The 18,748-nt window shown below is 46.8% G+C and overlaps 1 protein-coding gene across 1 annotated transcript; it reads right to left on the reverse strand.

The window, feature by feature from the left end:
* Positions 1 to 11,401: 11,401 nt before the first annotated feature.
* LOC123116690 (purple acid phosphatase 15) lies at positions 11,402 to 13,529 on the reverse strand. The gene is made up of 5 exons (XM_044537617.1): positions 13,271 to 13,529; positions 13,016 to 13,207; positions 12,168 to 12,916; positions 11,777 to 12,061; positions 11,402 to 11,682 (listed from the first exon to the last, which is right to left on the reverse strand). Exons 1-5 carry the CDS (start codon positions 13,518 to 13,520, stop codon positions 11,539 to 11,541), a joined length of 1,620 nt encoding a protein of 539 aa, XP_044393552.1. The 5' UTR covers positions 13,521 to 13,529; the 3' UTR covers positions 11,402 to 11,538.
* Positions 13,530 to 18,748: the final 5,219 nt, after the last annotated feature.

Here is an 18,748-nt window from a genome sequence, read left to right on the forward strand (position 1 = left end):
CAAGGAATTTCATAGTGAGGTGGAGAATCAACGTGACAGGGAAATAAAGTTCTTACGATCAGATCATGGAGGAGAATATTTGAGTCACGAGTTTGGTACGCACTTAAGGAAATGTGGAATTGTTTCACAACTCACGCTGCTTGGAACACCTCAGCATAATGGTGTGTCCGAACATCGTAATTGCACTCTATTGGATATGGTGCGATCTATGATGTCTCTTACCGATTTACCACTATCATTTTGGGGTTATGCTTTAGAGACAGCCACATTCACTTTAAATAGGGCACCGTCTAAATCCGTTGAGATGACACCGTATGAATTATGGTTTGGGAAGAAACCTAAGCTGTCGTTTCTAAAAGTTTGGGTATGCGATGCTTATGTCAAGAAACTTCAACCTGAAAAGCTCGAACCCAAGTCGGAAAAATGCGTCTTCATAGGATACCTTAAGGAAACCATTGGGTATACCTTCTACCTCAGATCCGAAGGCAAGGTCTTTGTCGCTAAGAACGGATCCCTTCTGGAGAAAGAGTTTCTCTCGAAAGAAGTAAGTGGGAGGAAACTAGAACTTGATGAAGTACTGCCTCTTGAACCGGAAAGTAGCGCAACTCAGGAAGATGTTTCTGTGTGCCTGCACCGACTAGAGAGGAAGTTAATGATGATGATCAAGGAACTTCGGATCAAGTTGCTACTAAACTTCGTAGGTCCACAAGGACACGTTCCACACCAAAATGGTATGGCAACCCTATCTTGGAAATCATGTTGTTAGACAACGGTGAACCTTCACACTATGAAGAAGTGATGGCGGGCATAGATTCCAACAAATGGCTTGAAGCCATGAAATCTGAGATATGATCCATGTATGAAAACAAAGTATGGACTTTGACAGACTTGCCCGATGATTGGCGAGCCTAGAAAAGAAATGGATCTTTAAGAAGAAGACTGGCGCGGATGGTAATGTGACCATCTATAAAGCTCGGCTTGTCGCTAAGGGTTATCGACAAGTTGAAGGGGTTGAGTATGATGAAACCTTCTCACCGTAGCGAAGCTGAAGTCCGTCCGAATCATGTTAGCAGTTGCCGCATTCTATGATTATGAGATATGGCAAATGGATGTCAAAACGGCATTCCTTAACGGTTTCCTTAAGGAAGAATTGTATATGATGCAGCCGGAAGGATTTGTCGATCCTAAAAATGCTAACAAGATGTGCAAGCTCCAGCGCTCCATCTATGGGCTGGTGCAAGCATCTCGGAGTTGGAACATTCGCTTTGATGAAATGATCAAAGCGTTTGGGTTTATGCAGACTCATGGAGAAGCCTGCGTTTACAAGAAAGTGAGTGGGAGCTCTGTAGCATTTCTCATATTATATGTGGATGACATACTATTGATGGGAAATGATATATAACTTTTGGAAAGCATAAAGGCCTACTTGAATAAGTGTTTTTCAATTAAGGACCTTGGAGAAGCTGCTTACATATTAGGCATCAAGATCTATAGAGATAGATCGAGACGCCTCATCGGTCTTTCACAAAGCACATACCTTGATAAGATATTGAAGAAGTTCAATATGGATCAGTCCAAGAAGGGGTTCTTGCCTGTTTTGCAAGGTGTGCAATTGAGCACGACTCAATGCCCGACATGGGCAGAAGATAGAGAAAAGATGAGTGTCATCCCCTATGCCTCAGCCATAGGGTCTATCATGTATGCCATGCTGTGTACCAGAAATGATGTGAACCTTGCCGTAAGTTTGGTAGGGAGGTACCAAAGTAATCCTGGCATGGAACACTGGACAACGGTCAAGAATATCCTGAAGTACCTAAAAAGGACTAAGGATATGTTTCTCGTTTATGGAGGTGACGAAGAGCTCGTCGTAAAGGGTTACGTCGATGCTAGCTTCGACACGGATCTAGATGACTCCAAGTCACAAACCGGATACGTGTATATTTGGAATGGTGGGGCAGTCAGCTGGTGCAGTTGCAAGCAAAGCATCATGGCGGGATCTACATGTGAAGCGGAGTACAGTGGCAGCCTCGGAGGCAGCACATGAAGCAATCTGGATGAAGGAGTTCATTACCGACCTAGGAGTTATTCCCAATGCGTCGGGCCCGATGACTCTCTTCTGTGACAACACTGGAGCTATTGCCCTTGCCAAGGAGCCCAGGTTTCACAAGAAGACCAGGCATATCAAGCGTCACTTCAACTCCATTCGTGAAAATATTAAAGATGGAGACATAGATATTTGTAAAGTGCATATGGATCTGAATGTCGCAGATCCGTTGACTAAACCTCTTCCATGAGCAAAACATGATCAACACCAGAACTCTATGGGTGTTCGATTCATCACAATGTAACTAGATTATTGACTCTAGTGCAAGTGGGAGACTGTTGGAAATATGCCCTAGAGGCAATAATAAAATGGTTATTATTGTATTTCCTTGTTGATGATAATTGTCTATTGTTCATGCTATAATTGTATTAACCGGAAACCGTAATACATGTGTTAATACATAGACCACAACATGTCCCTAGTGAGCCTCTAGTTGACTAGCTCGTTGATCAATAGATGGTTATGGTTTCCTAACCATGGACATTGGATGTTGTTGATAACGGGATCACATCATTAGGAGAATGATGTGATGGACAAGACCCAATCCTAAGCATAGCACAAGATCGTCTAGTTCGTTTGCTAAGAGCTTTTCTAACGTCAAGTATCATTTCCTTTGACCATGAGATTGTACAATTCCCGGATACCATAGGAATGCTTTGGGTGTACCAAACGTCACAACGTAACTGGGTGGCTATAATGGTACACTACAGGTATCTCTGAAAGTGTCTGTTGAGTTGGCACGAATCAAGACTGGAATTTTTCACTCCGTATGACAGAGAGGTATCTCTGGGCCCACTCGGTAATGCATCATCATAATGAGCTCAATGTGACTAAGAAGTTAGTCACGGGATCATGCATTACGGAACGAGTAAAGAGACTTGCCGGTAACGAGATTGAACAAGGTATTGGGATACCGACGACCAAATCTCGGGCAAGTAACATACCGATGGACAAAGGGAACTGTATATGGGATTGATTGAATCCCCGATATCATGGTTCATCCGATGAGATCATCGTGGAACATGTGGGAGCAAACATGGGTATCTAGATCCTGCTGTTGGTTATTGGCCGGAGAGCAGTCTCGGTCATGTCTGCATGATTCCTGAACCCGTAGGATCTACACACTTAAGGTTCGGTGATGCTAGAGTTGTTATGGGAATTAGTATGTGGTTACCAAATGTTGTTCGGAGTCTCGGATGAGATCCCGAACGTCACGAGGAGTTCCGAAATGGTCCGGCGATAAAGATTTATATACGGGAAGTCCTTATTCGGTTACCGGAAGTGTTTGGGGTTTTATCGGTATTGTACCGGGACCACCGAAAGGGTTCCGGGGGTCCACCGGGAGGGTCCACCTGCCCCGGAGGGCCCTATGGGCTGAATAGGAAGGGGAACCAGCCCCTAGGTGGGCTGGGCGCGAACCCCCCTAGGGCCCATGCGCCTAGGATTGGGGGGAAACCCTAAAAGGGGCGCCCCCCTTGGCTTGGGGGGCAAGCCTCCCCCCTTGGCCGCCGTCCCCCTCTAGATCCATCTGGAGGGGGGCGTCCTCCCTCTCCCTTTCCCCTATAATAGAGGGAAGGTGGGAGGGCTGCTGCATCCTTCCCCTAGCATAGCCCTCCCCCTCTCCAACACCTCCTCCTCTATAGTAGTGCTTGGCGAAGGCCTGCCGGAGAACTCAAGCTCCACCACCACGTCGTCGTGCTGCCGGAGTTCTCCCTCAACTTCTCCTCTCCCTTTGCTGGATCAAGAAGGAGGAGACATCCCCGGGGTGTACATGTGTTGAAAGCGGAGGCACCGTCTGTTCGGTGTTAGATCAGATCTTCCGCAATTTGAATCGCCACGAGTACGACTCCATCATCCACGTTCTACTAATGCTTCCGCTTAGCGATCTTCAAAGGTATGAAGATGCACATCCTCTCTTTATCTTGTTGCTAGAATCTCCTAGATTGATCTTGGTGATCCATAGGAAAATTTTGAATTATTGCTACGGTCCCCAACAGATATCCTAGACTCATTAAATCTAGAAAGAAAAATGAAAGTTTGCAACATAATTCGACGAGATAACGTTGCGAGATTCTCGGGAAATGGAGTATGGTAGTAAGCTCCAAAACATGAGCTGGTTCTGCTAAACACATGTGAACATGTTGTCCCAGACAAGCATGATCACATGGTAGTCTTACAATAAAACACTACCAAGTTCAGGTCGGGAACCATCATCGAGGATAACAGAATCTTGCACAAATCCGTCTGGTACCTTCAGGACTAGCACTTAGAACTTATTATCCTTGAACAAATCAATCAGTGGCTTGGTGTGCTAGGAAATACATGTGGAATGGAGGTAGCTAATCTCATAAACCAATGTATACTTCGCGCATGCATGATTGACTTGGGATGATTCCAGAGGAAGCAACATTGACTTTATCGAATTCACAGCGGCAACTTGCATCAAAAGCACATGAATTAGAGGAAGTCACTTCTTCCATCCAAACATATACCTCAAGAACGGAACACGGAGGCATTGCTTACAACAGTTTCCAATACTAGATGGATGTTCAACACGAATCATGGAGAAGATAAAGATGTTGTTGATGGGCTCAACAACAATTCATCCAGGTTTCCATATAAGTGGAAGTCCACAATTATGTAAACAAGGTGATAGCGTCGGTCAGACCCAAAGATGTAATGGTGTATGCTCGAGGGATCAACCACAAGTAAGACAACATTATGAACATCGTTGGTTCTGATTTGATTTGACAATAACCCATACTCAAATCAAGGATTAGATAAGACTATAGCACCGACAATTGATCACGAGGATCAATCGATGAAGATATCATCTTTCTTCAACACACACACAAGATATCCCTTAAAATGAACTAAGTCAGACAAGCTTTTAACTTCCAACTCTCCAAGTTGTTGTTTAGCTTAACCAACTAGCTCAGGGGTATCCAACACAGATTCTTGGAGAAGGGGGTGGTTACAAGGAACCAACTTGATCACGAGCTCAACATAACAGTCAAGGAACAACTTGGTGACACTTCCGAGAAGATATTCGGAAAATCACAAACCATCGATATGTTACTAAGCTCAAGAGCAATCTTGCTTTTCAGGGCAAGACGATATGATCAAATAAGCAAAGATTGGTACTATCCTAACTCATTGATCGAAAAGTGCACCGGAAATAAGGGCTAGGTAGCACAATCAACCTTAGGCTGATGATTCAATAATCAACACGCCAAGAATGAGGCTATTGTCCATTTAACTATCAAGCAACGGAGTTGCTAGGAGTATAGATTTCAGACATCACGATTCACTTGTCGGTGTTCCATTTACAATAACACAAGAACCAAGGAATGAATAATGATGGCAAAAAGTTTCACCGCATCAAGAATCCATAAAAGGTGGTGCAATTCTCATGACATTGCTGACGTAAAGTGGGTAATACTCGGGGTAGAGCAGAATCAAAAGCTGGATTGACATTTTGATCTGCGGATTACAACTGCTTTGACCCAATCCTGGATATGGATAAGGTACTGGAGTTTGTTTCTCCTAGTCATTCCGGAATAGAATGGCTTGACGGACCACAAAAATAATAGGCACCGATAACACATATGCACAACCACTCCTGAGTATCAATTGATAGACGTGGGTCAGGATACAACTAAAGAGGGACAACTCAAGGAACATATAACTTTTTGAGTTGTGGATTCATAGATTAGTATGTCGAACCAAGTTCAATAGGTTTCTTCCGCATAACCCATGCAGAGAGGTAGGTCAACGAGAGCACTCTTACTGTGATCTTTTGGTTCAAAGAACTTCTGCCATAAGCAATTCATGGTATTTGGAAGAAGGAAATACCACGAACCTCGAGGACTATCGCAAAGGTTACTAATATCCTAAAGGAACGATCAAACACTATCAATAGGAGGTAAGTAGGGTGAATCTTGGGCTCAAAAACCCAGCAGTAGAATACCTACTACTAAGTGGTATCACGGGATGCTTTCGAGAATGACGACCAGAATTATCACACTGAGATTACAAAACATGGCTAGATTACTAGGTGATTAACTAAGACACCTAGGGTCATAATAATAGCTTCAACCTATATACCGAGGCAATGAAGTACCTCAACACACTAGCTAGTGTGGTTAATCTGGCCAAAGGAACACCGGTAATGGGAAGAAGGGATTTACAAATGCATCAGACTATTTAGAAACCTGGGATGACTCGAACATCATAACGGCTGTAAATGCTCGAAAAGATTTGAGACATCATGCAAAATGGTGGCATAACCACCCGATCATCATAATATCAAGGTTCTGAGGCGAGCTATGAACACACAAAAGTAGTAGGGACTGAACTGAGGCTTGAATCCATCAATCCTATAAGTCTACGAATTAGTAACACGCGATCCTGATATATAGAAAGAAGAGAAAGCCTAGTTCCTTAACCCCGTAGGAAAGATAAGATGACTCGGATCAGAAGGGCATAAGGTAAAGGAGTAAAAAGAGCCTTACGTTCCCATCCACAATCAATTCCCTTATATGACTAAAGAATTTCTAGACTCAACTTCGACCAGTTTGGCTTGGTAATCCTACAGGCAGTCAGGCCCTGATACCAAGTCATACCGATCTAGCATGTAATACATCATATCACTTTGCGGCCTCACGCACGGTATTCCCATGGGTGCCACCTTACCTGGCCCGGGACCGTTTGCGCCTTTTGGCTCGCCTATATGATAGTGTCGCTAGCATCCATATGACAAAGAACCCGGGCCACATGACTAGTTGTAAACCCAAGGTGGCGCTAACTTACAGGGACAGGCATACATGACCCAACAACAAACATATCGATCATCAACGTATGAACCCAAGTCGTAGCAAGCTACATGGACTTAAAGGAACAACGGGTGACATTTCCCCGAAGGGACAGACACAAGAATGAAGAAGGACACATGCCGGCCAGCCTAAGTGTTCCGGAGTAGTAGCAAGCTACCATGGCTCAGTGGAAGCACTAGGAGACATTTCCTGGTAAGAGAGGCTACCAAGAATAAACAACTAGGTTGTCAGATCCCACACATACCAAGCATTTCAATAACATACACATAATATGCTCGATATGTGCAAATACAACATGGCATCACAACTTAACTCTATAACTCAAAGTATTTATTCATTAGGCTCCGAGGAGCCAAGTATTACAAACATGGGTCTCATGACCCAATATTCAGAGCATACAAACAACCAAAGCATAACATGTCTGAGTACAGACAACTACAAATGAAAAAGGCTAAGAAGCTTGACTATCTACAAGATCCTCCCAAGGGCACAAGATCGTAGATGAGGTAACAAGCTAAACGTCGAAGTCCATGCGGAACTACTAGTGAGACCGAAGTCTCTCTGCAAAAACATAAATTAAGCAAACGTGAGTACAAATGTACCCAACAAGACTTACATCAGAACTAGCTACATATGCATCGGTATCAACAAAGGGGTGGTGGAGTTTAACTGCAGCAAGCCAGCTTTGACTCGGTGGCTACCCTGAACTACGACTGCAAGTAACGCTTTTAAGGTGGCGCACACGAGTCCACATATTCACCATATCAGTACACCACTATGGATCCGCTCCCGTCTCCCTACGAGAACGCCATCCATATCACTCACACTTATCTTGCATATTTTAGAGTATCCACTTTCACTTGTCTATGAACTATATAGGCAACCCAGAGGTCCTTTACCGCGGACGCGGGTATTCGAATAGATGATGTTAACCCTGCAGGAGTGTACTTCTTCACACACGCTCTCGCCACTTACCGCCATGTACGCGTCATGTATCTCGGCAGCCTTCAAGTGGAAGCCTAGCGAGGGTGTCGGCCACGACCTGACTAACCACACAAGTCCCTAGTCCAGGTTTATCGCCTATTCAGGTTCCATCCGCAGGGCGTCCGGCCGAGGTTTCCACATATGACCCCGAATGATGTGTGCAGGGTTCCCGAGGCACCAAACGGGCGACTTGGTACACCGGGCCACGTGCCTCCTACATCACAGCCCACCCCTTGGGTCAGCATTGCGCACGGCCTCCAGCATACTACAAACACCAGAAACTACTTACAACTCCCAGACAAAGGACAGGGGCGGTTAATAAGTCGAGAGGGTCCATTGGTTTCGGGCCTAATGCGTGGTAGTAGTTGTTCATGGATCACAAACACAGAACTCAGTTCCTGAGGATGTTTCAATGAGACAACCCATGTACTCCTACATGGCCTCTCATCGCTACCTTTACCAAATCGTGTTCACACACTTAGCTCACACACAATAGGACATGTTCATCACCATTCCAATTCATCCCCGATGAATCAGACCTGACTCAACTCTAAGCAGTAGCAGGCATGACAATTAAGCATGAATGAGTAGGCACGTCAGGGCTCAAACAACTCCTACTCATGCTAGTGAGTTTCATCTATTTACTATGGCAATGACAGGTCATGCAGAGGAAGGTGTTCAACTAACGCAGCATGTAACAATTGAATCGTTGTTATCCTAATGCAGTAAAAGAGAGCAAAAGCGAGAGAGTGGGTTTGTATCGGAATGAACAAGGGGTTTTTGCTTGCCTGGCACTTCTGAAGATGATATAGCTCTGCATCGGTGTCATGGAACTCATCGTCGGATCATACATCTACCGAGGGGGAACACCACCGGCAACAGAGAAGAAAACACAATCAATGCAATGCAACATCATGATGCATGAATGTGACATGTCAATATGCTGTGATTTGGGCTAATCCAATAGAGAGTCATTTTGATTGAAGTGGAATTCAAAACTACATCAAATTCCAACTCCAGATCTATTATCAAATTTGCCCTAATCATGTTTCATCCTAAACAGTGAGGTTAGATTGCTCAAACATGCATGAAAATGGTACAGATGGATAGAATGGATTTTTCTGATCATTTTTCATATATTAATTATTCATTTGGACCTACGGTTGAATTTCTACGATTTTTAGAAGTTTTGAGTATTTTCTGGAAATAATAAATCATTTAAGATTTATTTAAATTCCAGAAAATATATAATGCGTCAGCACTGCATCATGCATGTGTCAGCGGTCAACAGCGCCTAACCAGAGTCAAACCTGACAGTGGGCCCCACATGTTAGTGTCCTAGCTAATTAACAGAGACTGTTAGTGCTAATTTAATCCTAACTAAAAGTGTGAATGGGGCATGGCCCCACATGTAAGTGACCCAGAGGATCATTAAATTAGTGCCTAATGGCGTTTTCGCCGGAGTTAGGCCGCCGGCTAGGTCAGCGACGACGGAACGGCTCGGGTTTCGCCCTCCGGCGACCAAACACCGCGTGGAGAGGCTCTGTGGGTTCCTGGCGCTCGTGCGCATCCAGAGGAGGCGACGGGAGGACGCGGGGTTGTCAGAGCTCGCCGGAGTGGAGCTTGCGGCGACGGCCAGAGTTCGGCTCGAGCGGGCGCAAGGCTGCGGGGTACGGCGAGGCCAACTGAGGGTATTTGCGGCCTCCTGGGATAGCTAGGAGCTTGCTAGGCTCATAGGTTTGAGTGCAGCGGCACGACAACGCCATGCCCGACGTCAATGGCGGACGACGGCTGGCACGGCTACGGCATGGGAACGACGGAAAAGACAGAGGGGAAATGGTCAGGGCCTCGCAGAGATCTCGATGGCGTCGTCAGCGTGCTCGGGGACGCGCTGGAGTCATCGAACGGTGGTGGCGATCTTCGGCGACCGAATCTTGAAGACGGAGTCGAGGAGGTCGATTTGGGGCGTCCGAGCGCTCGGGGCTCGCTCGAGGCGGCGGATCGGACGGTGGCGGAGCTTGCAGACGACACGGGGAGGTGAGAGGAGCACGATGGGCGTGGCTACGGCGAGCGGTGGCGACGAGCTCCGCTCGGTGGTGCTCGGGAGAGAGCGGCAAACGAGGGAGAGACACGGAAGAGAGGGGAGAGTGACCAGGGGGTTGCGTGGCATCCTTAGCCATCTCCAGGCAGTCGACGGAAGCAGGAGGTGGCCGGGGTGCGCCTGCATGCGGCGAGCACGCGCCTCGTGTCCTTCTAGCGCGAGGCGGGAGATGACTGGCAGCGGTGGTGGCCTGGGCCGGCCACTTGGGCTGCCAGGAGCTGGGCCAACCATGTAAGTCTGCTCTGTTTATTTCTGTTTGGTTTTCTTTTCTTTTTTTATTTTGCCACTGTCTCCAAATTCAAAAGAATTCCAAACAGTGCCAAAACATTCTGAAATATTTTATGTTCCCATGATGGACTTTTTCAAAGGCACATAAATAATTTCAGGTCCTTTTGAATTATATTCTATATAAAATGAATATAATCCTAAGATCAAATATATATTGATTTAATTTCAAAGTCCCGAAATAAATATTTCTATGATTCCAAAAATATTGGTTTGAAATTTACCTCTTACCAATATTTTCACAGAATAACAGGAACATTTTCTTGGACTCATTTGATGAGATTTAAATGTTGATTATTTTTAAAAGGTTTCTGAGGCTTTGAAAATTCCTCAATTCAAATTTCATTTGGATTTAAACATGATGCTCACATGGAAGCTAGCCTAGGTCAGACCAGAACTAGGGATGTGAGAAAGGTTTTCCCTAGTAGTGTCACAAGCTCTTGCAACACCACAGTTCACCCGAGCCAGCCAGTCGCCGCCACGCGCTCACCACCGCCCCGCGTCGGCAGCCGTAGTTCGCCAGCGAGGTAGGCCTACGCTGTCTTTCCCTTCATGCTCTTTTTCTCCGCAAACTCCCTCACTTCAAGTTTCTTTTTTCAGACGAGGCATGACTCTCGGCGTGCTTCTGCAACAGTAGTAGCGGCGGTGCTACTGCTTTGTTGAAGTCGGCAGTGACTCGCTTGACAAAGGCAACGACAGCGGTGTTTCACTATTTTCAGTTGCAAAATTTTCTGCAACATTACGTATGTTGTAAAACTTCTTCCACAACATCACTGTTATTGCAAAAAGAAAGGAAGACAGAAAAATCTGCAACACGATTTATGTTGCAAAATTCCGCAACACAACCCAGGCTAAAAAAAATCCGCAACACAACCTATTTTGCAAAAAGAAAAAAAATCCGCAACATAACCTCTGTTACAAATGTTGTTTCTGCAACAAGATCTTTATTGCAAGGTAGATGAGCACGTTTAGCCGATAGATTGTGTTAGATCCGACAGCTCGCGAAGCATCCGCCGGCCGACGCGTAGCAGCCCCTTATTTTTTTATTTACGGATGACAACTTTAGTTTAGAAAACGTCAGGGCTAGAGCGGTGGTTCGTGTCACACCCACACGTGTGACACTTATTAATTGAGTTTTTTATTTCCACGCTTGGACGAACCGTCAATAGTTGCCATTATTACACCGGGAGGTTTACTCCAGTAGTACCTCCAGATTCCCGTGTGATGTTTTATCGACCGTGTGTCGGCCTGGTCGAGTTGTGTTTGTGCAAGCACCTGTGGGGCTCCCGGACAATGTAAATCTCATCTCCGGCGCTCCCGTACATGTCCTGGTTCCTGTGCCATCTCCACAGAGCGTGCGTCTCGTTCTTCACCTGCATGAACAGATCGCGTCGTCTCATCATCGGTCAAACATGTATCTAGTTGGCCAGAATTCTCTTCGATCTTGACATCTTGTTTTCCTCGTACCTCGAGGATGCCGTGGCCGAAGCTGCTCTCCCGGTAGGCGCTGTAGTCCGGCTGCCGGTCCCAGCAGAACCTGCCGGCGGCCGGGCCGGACGTGAAGTTAAAGGCGCAGAAGCCGCCGATGAAGGCGTTGGGCTTGGCCCGCGGTTCCGGGCAGTGCCCCGGCTCGTCGGCGTGGGTGGTGGCCATCTTCTCGCGGTTCCCGCCGTCGCCCACCGAGATGTGCACGGCGCCGCACGGGTCCAGCGTGTAGTTGAACACCCGGTTGGAGCGCTCGTACGCGTGCACCTGCGTCACAGCAAGCGAGTGATCACCCTCAGCCGCTTGCCGAATGCCCAGAGAACAGAGATAGGTGTCTGTCAGTGTCAGTCAGAGGGTGTGATTGAGGTGTTACATGGCCGGTGAAGGCGATGTCGAGGCCGTGGGAGTAGAGCAGCTCCTCCATGGCCACTCTCATGCACTCCACCTCCCTGTAGTGAGCCTTATAGGTGGTGTACCATGGCGCGTGCCAGCCGGCGACCAGCCACGGCGTCACCGACCTGTCCACCTTCGCCAGGTCCTTCTCGAGCCATCTGTACTGCTCCCCTGACCTGCCGTAGTCGGCGTAGGCGCCGAGCATGACGAAATGGATCCCCCCGGCGTCGAACGAGTAGTAGAAGGGGGAGAAGGACCCGCTCTCCGTCGACGGGAACGCGAACCGGGAGCGGTAGGCCGCGAACGTCTTGTTGCCGATCTGCTCCTCTATCTCATGGTTCCCCTCCACCACCACCATCGGCGTCCCCGACGTCACCGCCTCCATGTACCTTCCCCAGTAGTCCCAGCGCGGCTGGTACGTCTCGTGGATGGGCGTGGACTTGCCGAACGCGCACGAGTAGCAGTCCGCTCCGGTGCCGTTGGTGAGGTACAGGTTGGCGTAGCTGACGTCACCGAGGAGGAGGACCAGGTCCGGCCGGTTGCTCGCCATGTGGTCCACGGTCGACGTGGTGTTGTACGTGAGCCCGAGGTCTCCCACCACGGCGATCCTCCCCGGGTAGCTCCGCGGCCCCACCGCCGGCATCGTCCGGAACGCGTGGACGGCGCTCATCGCCCCCGGGAGGGCCGGGTCGCCACACTGGTAGTAGTACTTCGTCGCAGGCTCAAGCCCTGCGATGATGCAGGTTTATATTGCATTGTACTCCAAAAACTGTAGAGAGAGAGACTGTGGAGCAGGGGATCAGCGAACAATTGCGGTCAGTCGGTCACCTTGGAGGCGGACGTGGTGGATGATGCCGGAGGTGTAGTTCTGGAGGCCCTCGAAGGGGTAGAGCTGGCTGTACACGAGCGCGTCGCCGGTGGCCTGGCGAACCAAAGAATCGGCGGCGAGCCCGTAGCGCACGACGCTGGCGACCGTGCCGGGGTCCAGCGGCTTGACGGTGCCGCCCATCTGGAATTCCCCTGCAGAACCAAGAATCAATGCCGTCCAATCCAAGAATCAGAGTCCGGTGAGCAGCTTACTACCGGTGATCCAGGAGACCCAGGCAGAGGTGGGAGCGGCGGAGAGCGCGACGGCGATCTGCTCGGGAGCCCAGCCCGTGGCCCGGCGCTGCACCCGGGGGTCCGTGTCCGGCAGGTCCACCGCGTGGCCCCTGTCTTCCCGAAGCGTCACCGTCACCGGCCGCGACGGCCCCGTGAGCGTCGACGCTGGCTCAGCAGCCGCCGCCACCGCCGCCGCGAGCAGCAGCAGCAGCCGCAGCGACCCCCACCACATGTTGTTGCTTGGTATTGACAGAATTAGGATGCCTTTGGCAGGAAACTTATATGAATCGGGCAGAGGAGGTTGGGAGCCGGAAGTGGGACTCGGTGGGTCTTCGTCCATCGCCTGGAACCTGCCGCCCATCTTGGACCGGCAAGATGATAAACGAGCAAACTTTGCCGCCTGCCAAGTTTGGACTTTGGCCACCTTCGTCCCATGCATGACTCATGTTCTACAAAATGTAGCTTGAAAATATGCAGCTATGGCTCGTCAACAAAAGTTCAAGCCGGTTTTTTTTTCAAGAGTACGCCGATGGCTTACCATAGCTTTATAGAAGAGAGAAGTTATAATTACAAGATTACATCCTTGATGTGAACACGAAGGACGAGAAACACCCCGTTCGACGCCAACACCTCGCTATCCTAGGCTAACTTCTCACGAAACGTCTTAGTCCTCCGACGCCCACACCCGCCATCTTCCACTCGGCTATTTTGTCCAGGATCATGAATGGGAGATCGTACACCGTCTTCTGTTTGTTGGTCCGGCTGAAAACTCTAGCGTTTCTCTGCTTCCACAGGGCCCACGCAACGCAATCACCATCGTGTCAAATCCTCTAGGATCAGCTCCGCTGAATCCCGCGCGCGCTGCAAGCCACCACTCCGTGAACTCATCAGCCACTAGGGCCCATGCAAATTAATTTGAAGAAGATTGAACACTCTGTGCCACACCTCCTGAGCATAAGTGCAGTTTGCCAGGATGTGCTCCACATTACCTTCCGCTTGTAAGCACGGCAAGCTGGCGGATGATCTTGTAGCTGTAAGTGCATCTAGTGCCCCTTAGTGATTTTGGTGTGTTGAAGACTTATAGGTTAAGAGATTAATGTGTTTGTGAGTGTACACATGTCTATAAGTCAATGAGGAGTTTGATATTTACAGGTAAAGTCGACCCCTAAAAATGAATATCTAAGATTGAAGATTTTGGTATTTCTGAAGACTTTCATGAAGACTTTGAAAGTGAAGAAATTGGTGTTACCGTGAAAACTTGATATTCATGCGAGGAATATGAAGCTTGAATTTTTTTGTTTTCATAGTTTTGTTTTTCTCTTTCTTGAGTCATAGGAAACACCGTAATGTTAAAGGGGGTCGAGGAAATAGTAAGGAAAATTTTCCATGTGATGCTCAACTCAAAATCCTACACCTACCAAACCCTTCAAGTGAAGCCTTTGGAAATCTCATACAGTTCAGTCAATTTCTTCAGTGACAGAGACGAAGTTCTTCTAGTCGCTGAGGAATTTGTTCTGACTGAGGAGTTAGGAATTCGCCAGTGCGGATTACCTACACAGTGAGGAACATGATAGCCCTGAGGAATTTGATAGTCAAATTTCCGACCGTTGCTGTGCTACGCGTCAGCTGTCCCAAAATATCTTATCCACCTAACGGCCATATCAGACAAGGGCATTTATGTCTTATCATGTCGGGCTGCTCCCTAGGCTATAAATAGCCGCCTCCTAAAACCACTAGCTGGTTGGCTGCTCCGAGAGAAACTGACACTTGTCATTTGAGAGCAACCCATCCTCCGAGGACTTTGAGCGAAAATCATCGAGTGAGGAAAATCCCAAACCCAAACACCTACAAACCCCAAAGTGATTGAGCATCACTGAAGAGATTGATCCTGCGTGGATCCGACGCTTGTTACCTTTGAAGACTGTGCTTCTTCCAAACGGTTAGGCGTCATGGTCTAGAGCATCCAAGAGGAATTATGGATCGCCAAGTGACCGAGTCTGTGAAGGTTTGGAAGTCGCCTGAAGACTTACCACGAGTGATTGAACGAGGTTTGTGTGACCTTAGTTCAAGGAGAATACGGTGAGGACTTGGTGTCCTGAGCTGCGTGCTCAGCGACTGGGTGTCCGGGACTGTGTGTCCTCGAGTTTAAATACTCAGCCGCTCCAACCAGACGTACAACTGAGACAGCAGTTGGAACTGGTCTACCAAATCATTGTCTTCACCAACCTTACTGGTTCTATTTCCTCAACTCTTTCATTTCCTCATTACTGTGTTAAGTGATTGTTCATATCTATGTTTGAAGACTTTGACTGAAGACTTTCTCAATTTCCTCAGTTCAATTTCTTCAGTCTGTTTGTCTTCATCTTGTGCTATCCTGTGTTTACGCTTCCTGTACTCTGTGCTTGTCTTCATTTCATCATGATGACTATGTCTGTATCCTATTATGCTTACTTCTGAGTACTTATTCCGCTACTAGTAGTTCTTCGCTAAAGAATTTCCTCACCGGCAAATTCCTCAGTGAAGAATTCATAAAAATCGCCTATTCACCCCCCTCTAGTCGATATAACGCACTTTCAATTGGTATCAGAGAAAGGTACTCCCTTGTTCTGTGTGATTTTGGTTTAACCACCTGGAGTTCTAGTTATGTCGACTGCAGGGTTGAGGAGCGTTTCCTGCCCCATCTTTGACGGTCATGAGTATCCTCGGTGGAAGGCCATGATGAAGAAGCGACTCATGGCTATGGACAACGAACTATGGACCGTCACTGAGATCGGTCTTACCGATCTATGCAAGATGGCTGAAGCTGATGACATTCGCAAGTACACTCTCCTCAACCTCACAGCAAAGGATGTCATCTGCACAAGTTGTCCCGAAATCAATTCAGGAACGTCATGCATCTCAATCACGCGAAGCTAATCTGGGACCGTCTCTCTGAGGTCTATGATGGACATCTAAATCGTCATGATCCTTGGGTTGATGATTACAAGGAATCTCTCAAAGAGATGACATTCGAACCAGAATCATCATCGTCCAACCCCTGCCTTATGGCAAAAAGTGCTAAGGTAAATGAATGCTACCTATCCGAGTCCAGTGATGATGAATCTGGCGATGAATTTGGACCTAGCTATGATAAACTTGCTTCCCTTGCCACTAAACAACAAAGAGCATTGGAAAAAGTTCATTACATGCTAAATAAGAGCGATGATATGTTGGGTGAAGAAATGGATCAGTCAAAAGCCTTGGCTGAAAGTCTTCAGGGAATCCATTCCAAGTTTGACGATCTTCAAGGTCATCATAACGCTCTCTTATCTGATGACGAGAAACTTTCTCTTGAACTTCTTCAAAGAAAGCAAGATCTTGAGAAGCTAAGAGTGAGTTATGAAGATCTTCATAAGGATCGTGATTCATTACTTGCTCAACAAATCAGCGCTACTCAAGAAGAATTTGTTCCTCCATGCTTAAAGTGCATTGAACGTGAATCTGCTAATTCATCACCTGAATGTTCAAATGCTTCAACTGTTACAAGTCCTTCACCTGCCTCTGCTATCACTAATTCCTCATCTGAGGACATTGCTAGTACTACTAATAATGCAGGGCTGAAGGAATTGTACATGACAGACATGTACAAAAGCCTCAAAGGGCATCAAATTCTTTGTGATGTGCTCAAAAAGCAGATCCTCAACAGAAACCCTAGGAAAGAGGGTATTGCCTTTGAGAGGAAACTCAATGCTGATGGAACATATTGGAAGCCTGAGCAGTACCCCAAAACCTCATGGGTTGCTGCAAAGGGACCTCCAGTTGATCCATCTAACTTATCTGGCTTTACATGTGAATCTCCTCATTCTTCTGATGAGTCATTTGACTCCAACTATAAACTGTTCAAAAATCAGAATGGTGAAGTATTTGCTAGATATGTTGGCACTAACTGCAGGAACGGTTCCCCTATGAAGAAAATCTGGGTTCCCAAAAGCTATGTTGATAGTCTTCAGGTGAATGTCCTCATGACACCACCTATGAAGTATAGGAACCCCAGATCAAACTCTTCATATGGATCCAAGTCCTCATACGGACAAAATTCCTCACGTGGATCAAATTCCTCAAATGGATCAAAGTCCTCATATGACTATCATCGTGCTAACAATTCTGTTTCGCAGGGTAGAGCTAAGGGATATGAATATGCACATTATTCTTCAAATCATTATGTTCATAAGTCCTCGAAGAATTTCTCTGCTTATTCATATGCTTACCCTAACCCCTCTTATGTGAAACGAAATGGATTGGCTTCTATGCCACCATTCTCATATGGTGCTCATAGAGTGATGAACTCTTTGCCACCCCTTCAGATGTGGGTGGTGAAGAAAAAGAACTAATCTCTTATGCAGGGTCAAGTCTCCAGACGTGCTTTAAACGTCTGAAGAATATTGCTGGAGGCCTGACAAAATTGCCTGAAAGGACGCAGGCGAATCATGATGAAATGAACTTTCATTTCACACGTCCTCATACCGAAATATCTGTTTTACTGCTTGATGAAATTCATCTGATGAACTTGATATCATATTCTTCACTGATGAAGTATATGAGATCGTAAGTTGCACTAATTCATCTGCAGGATGATCAGTCCAAAGTCAACGAGTGGGTTCTCGATAGTGGATGTACAAATCACATGACTGGTGACAAGAACCTATTGATAGATGCTCCCTTAACACCATCACATCTGAAGCACATCATCTTTGCTGACAAAGGCAAAAGTCAGGTATTGGGTCTAGGTAAGGTTGCGATCTCAAAGGATCAACACATGGACAAAGTCATGCTTGTCGAGTCCTTAGGATACAACCTCATGTCTGTCTCAATGCTTTGTGATCTTGATATGGTTGTTGTCTTTGGAAGATATCGATGTGTTGTGATCATGGAAGCTGACCATTCCAAAGTCTTCGAAGGCTTTAGGAGAGGAGATCTGTATATTGTTGATTTCTCTATAGGACCACAACCAGCCGTGTGCTTACTTGCAAAAGCTTCAGAAGGCTGGCTATGGCATCGACGACTTGGTAATGCTTGCATGAGGAATCTGAACACGCTTGCGAAGAAGAAGCATGTCATTGGCATTGAGAATGTCAAATTCCTCAAGGATCACTTATGCGGAACTTGTGAAGCTGGAAAGATGACAAAGGCCAAGCATCCAGCGAAGACTATCATGACCACTAATCGTCCATTTGAATTGCTTCACATCGATCTCTTTGGTCCTAATCATTATTTTGCTGTTTCAAATGATGCATCCCTATATGGCTTTGTTATTGTTGATGGCTATTCTCGTTACACATGGGTACACATTGTCACTTACAAACATGAAGTGCAGGAAATCTTCAAACGATTTTCCTCGAGAGCTTCAACCAACTTTGGTGTGAAGATCAAGCACATCAGAACTGACAATGGAACCGAGTTCAAGAATTCCGGACTTGATGG

Source organism: Triticum aestivum, chromosome 5B (genome assembly GCF_018294505.1).
Source record: "Triticum aestivum cultivar Chinese Spring chromosome 5B, IWGSC CS RefSeq v2.1, whole genome shotgun sequence".
In the NCBI taxonomy this organism is placed as follows: Eukaryota; Viridiplantae; Streptophyta; class Magnoliopsida; order Poales; family Poaceae; genus Triticum; species Triticum aestivum.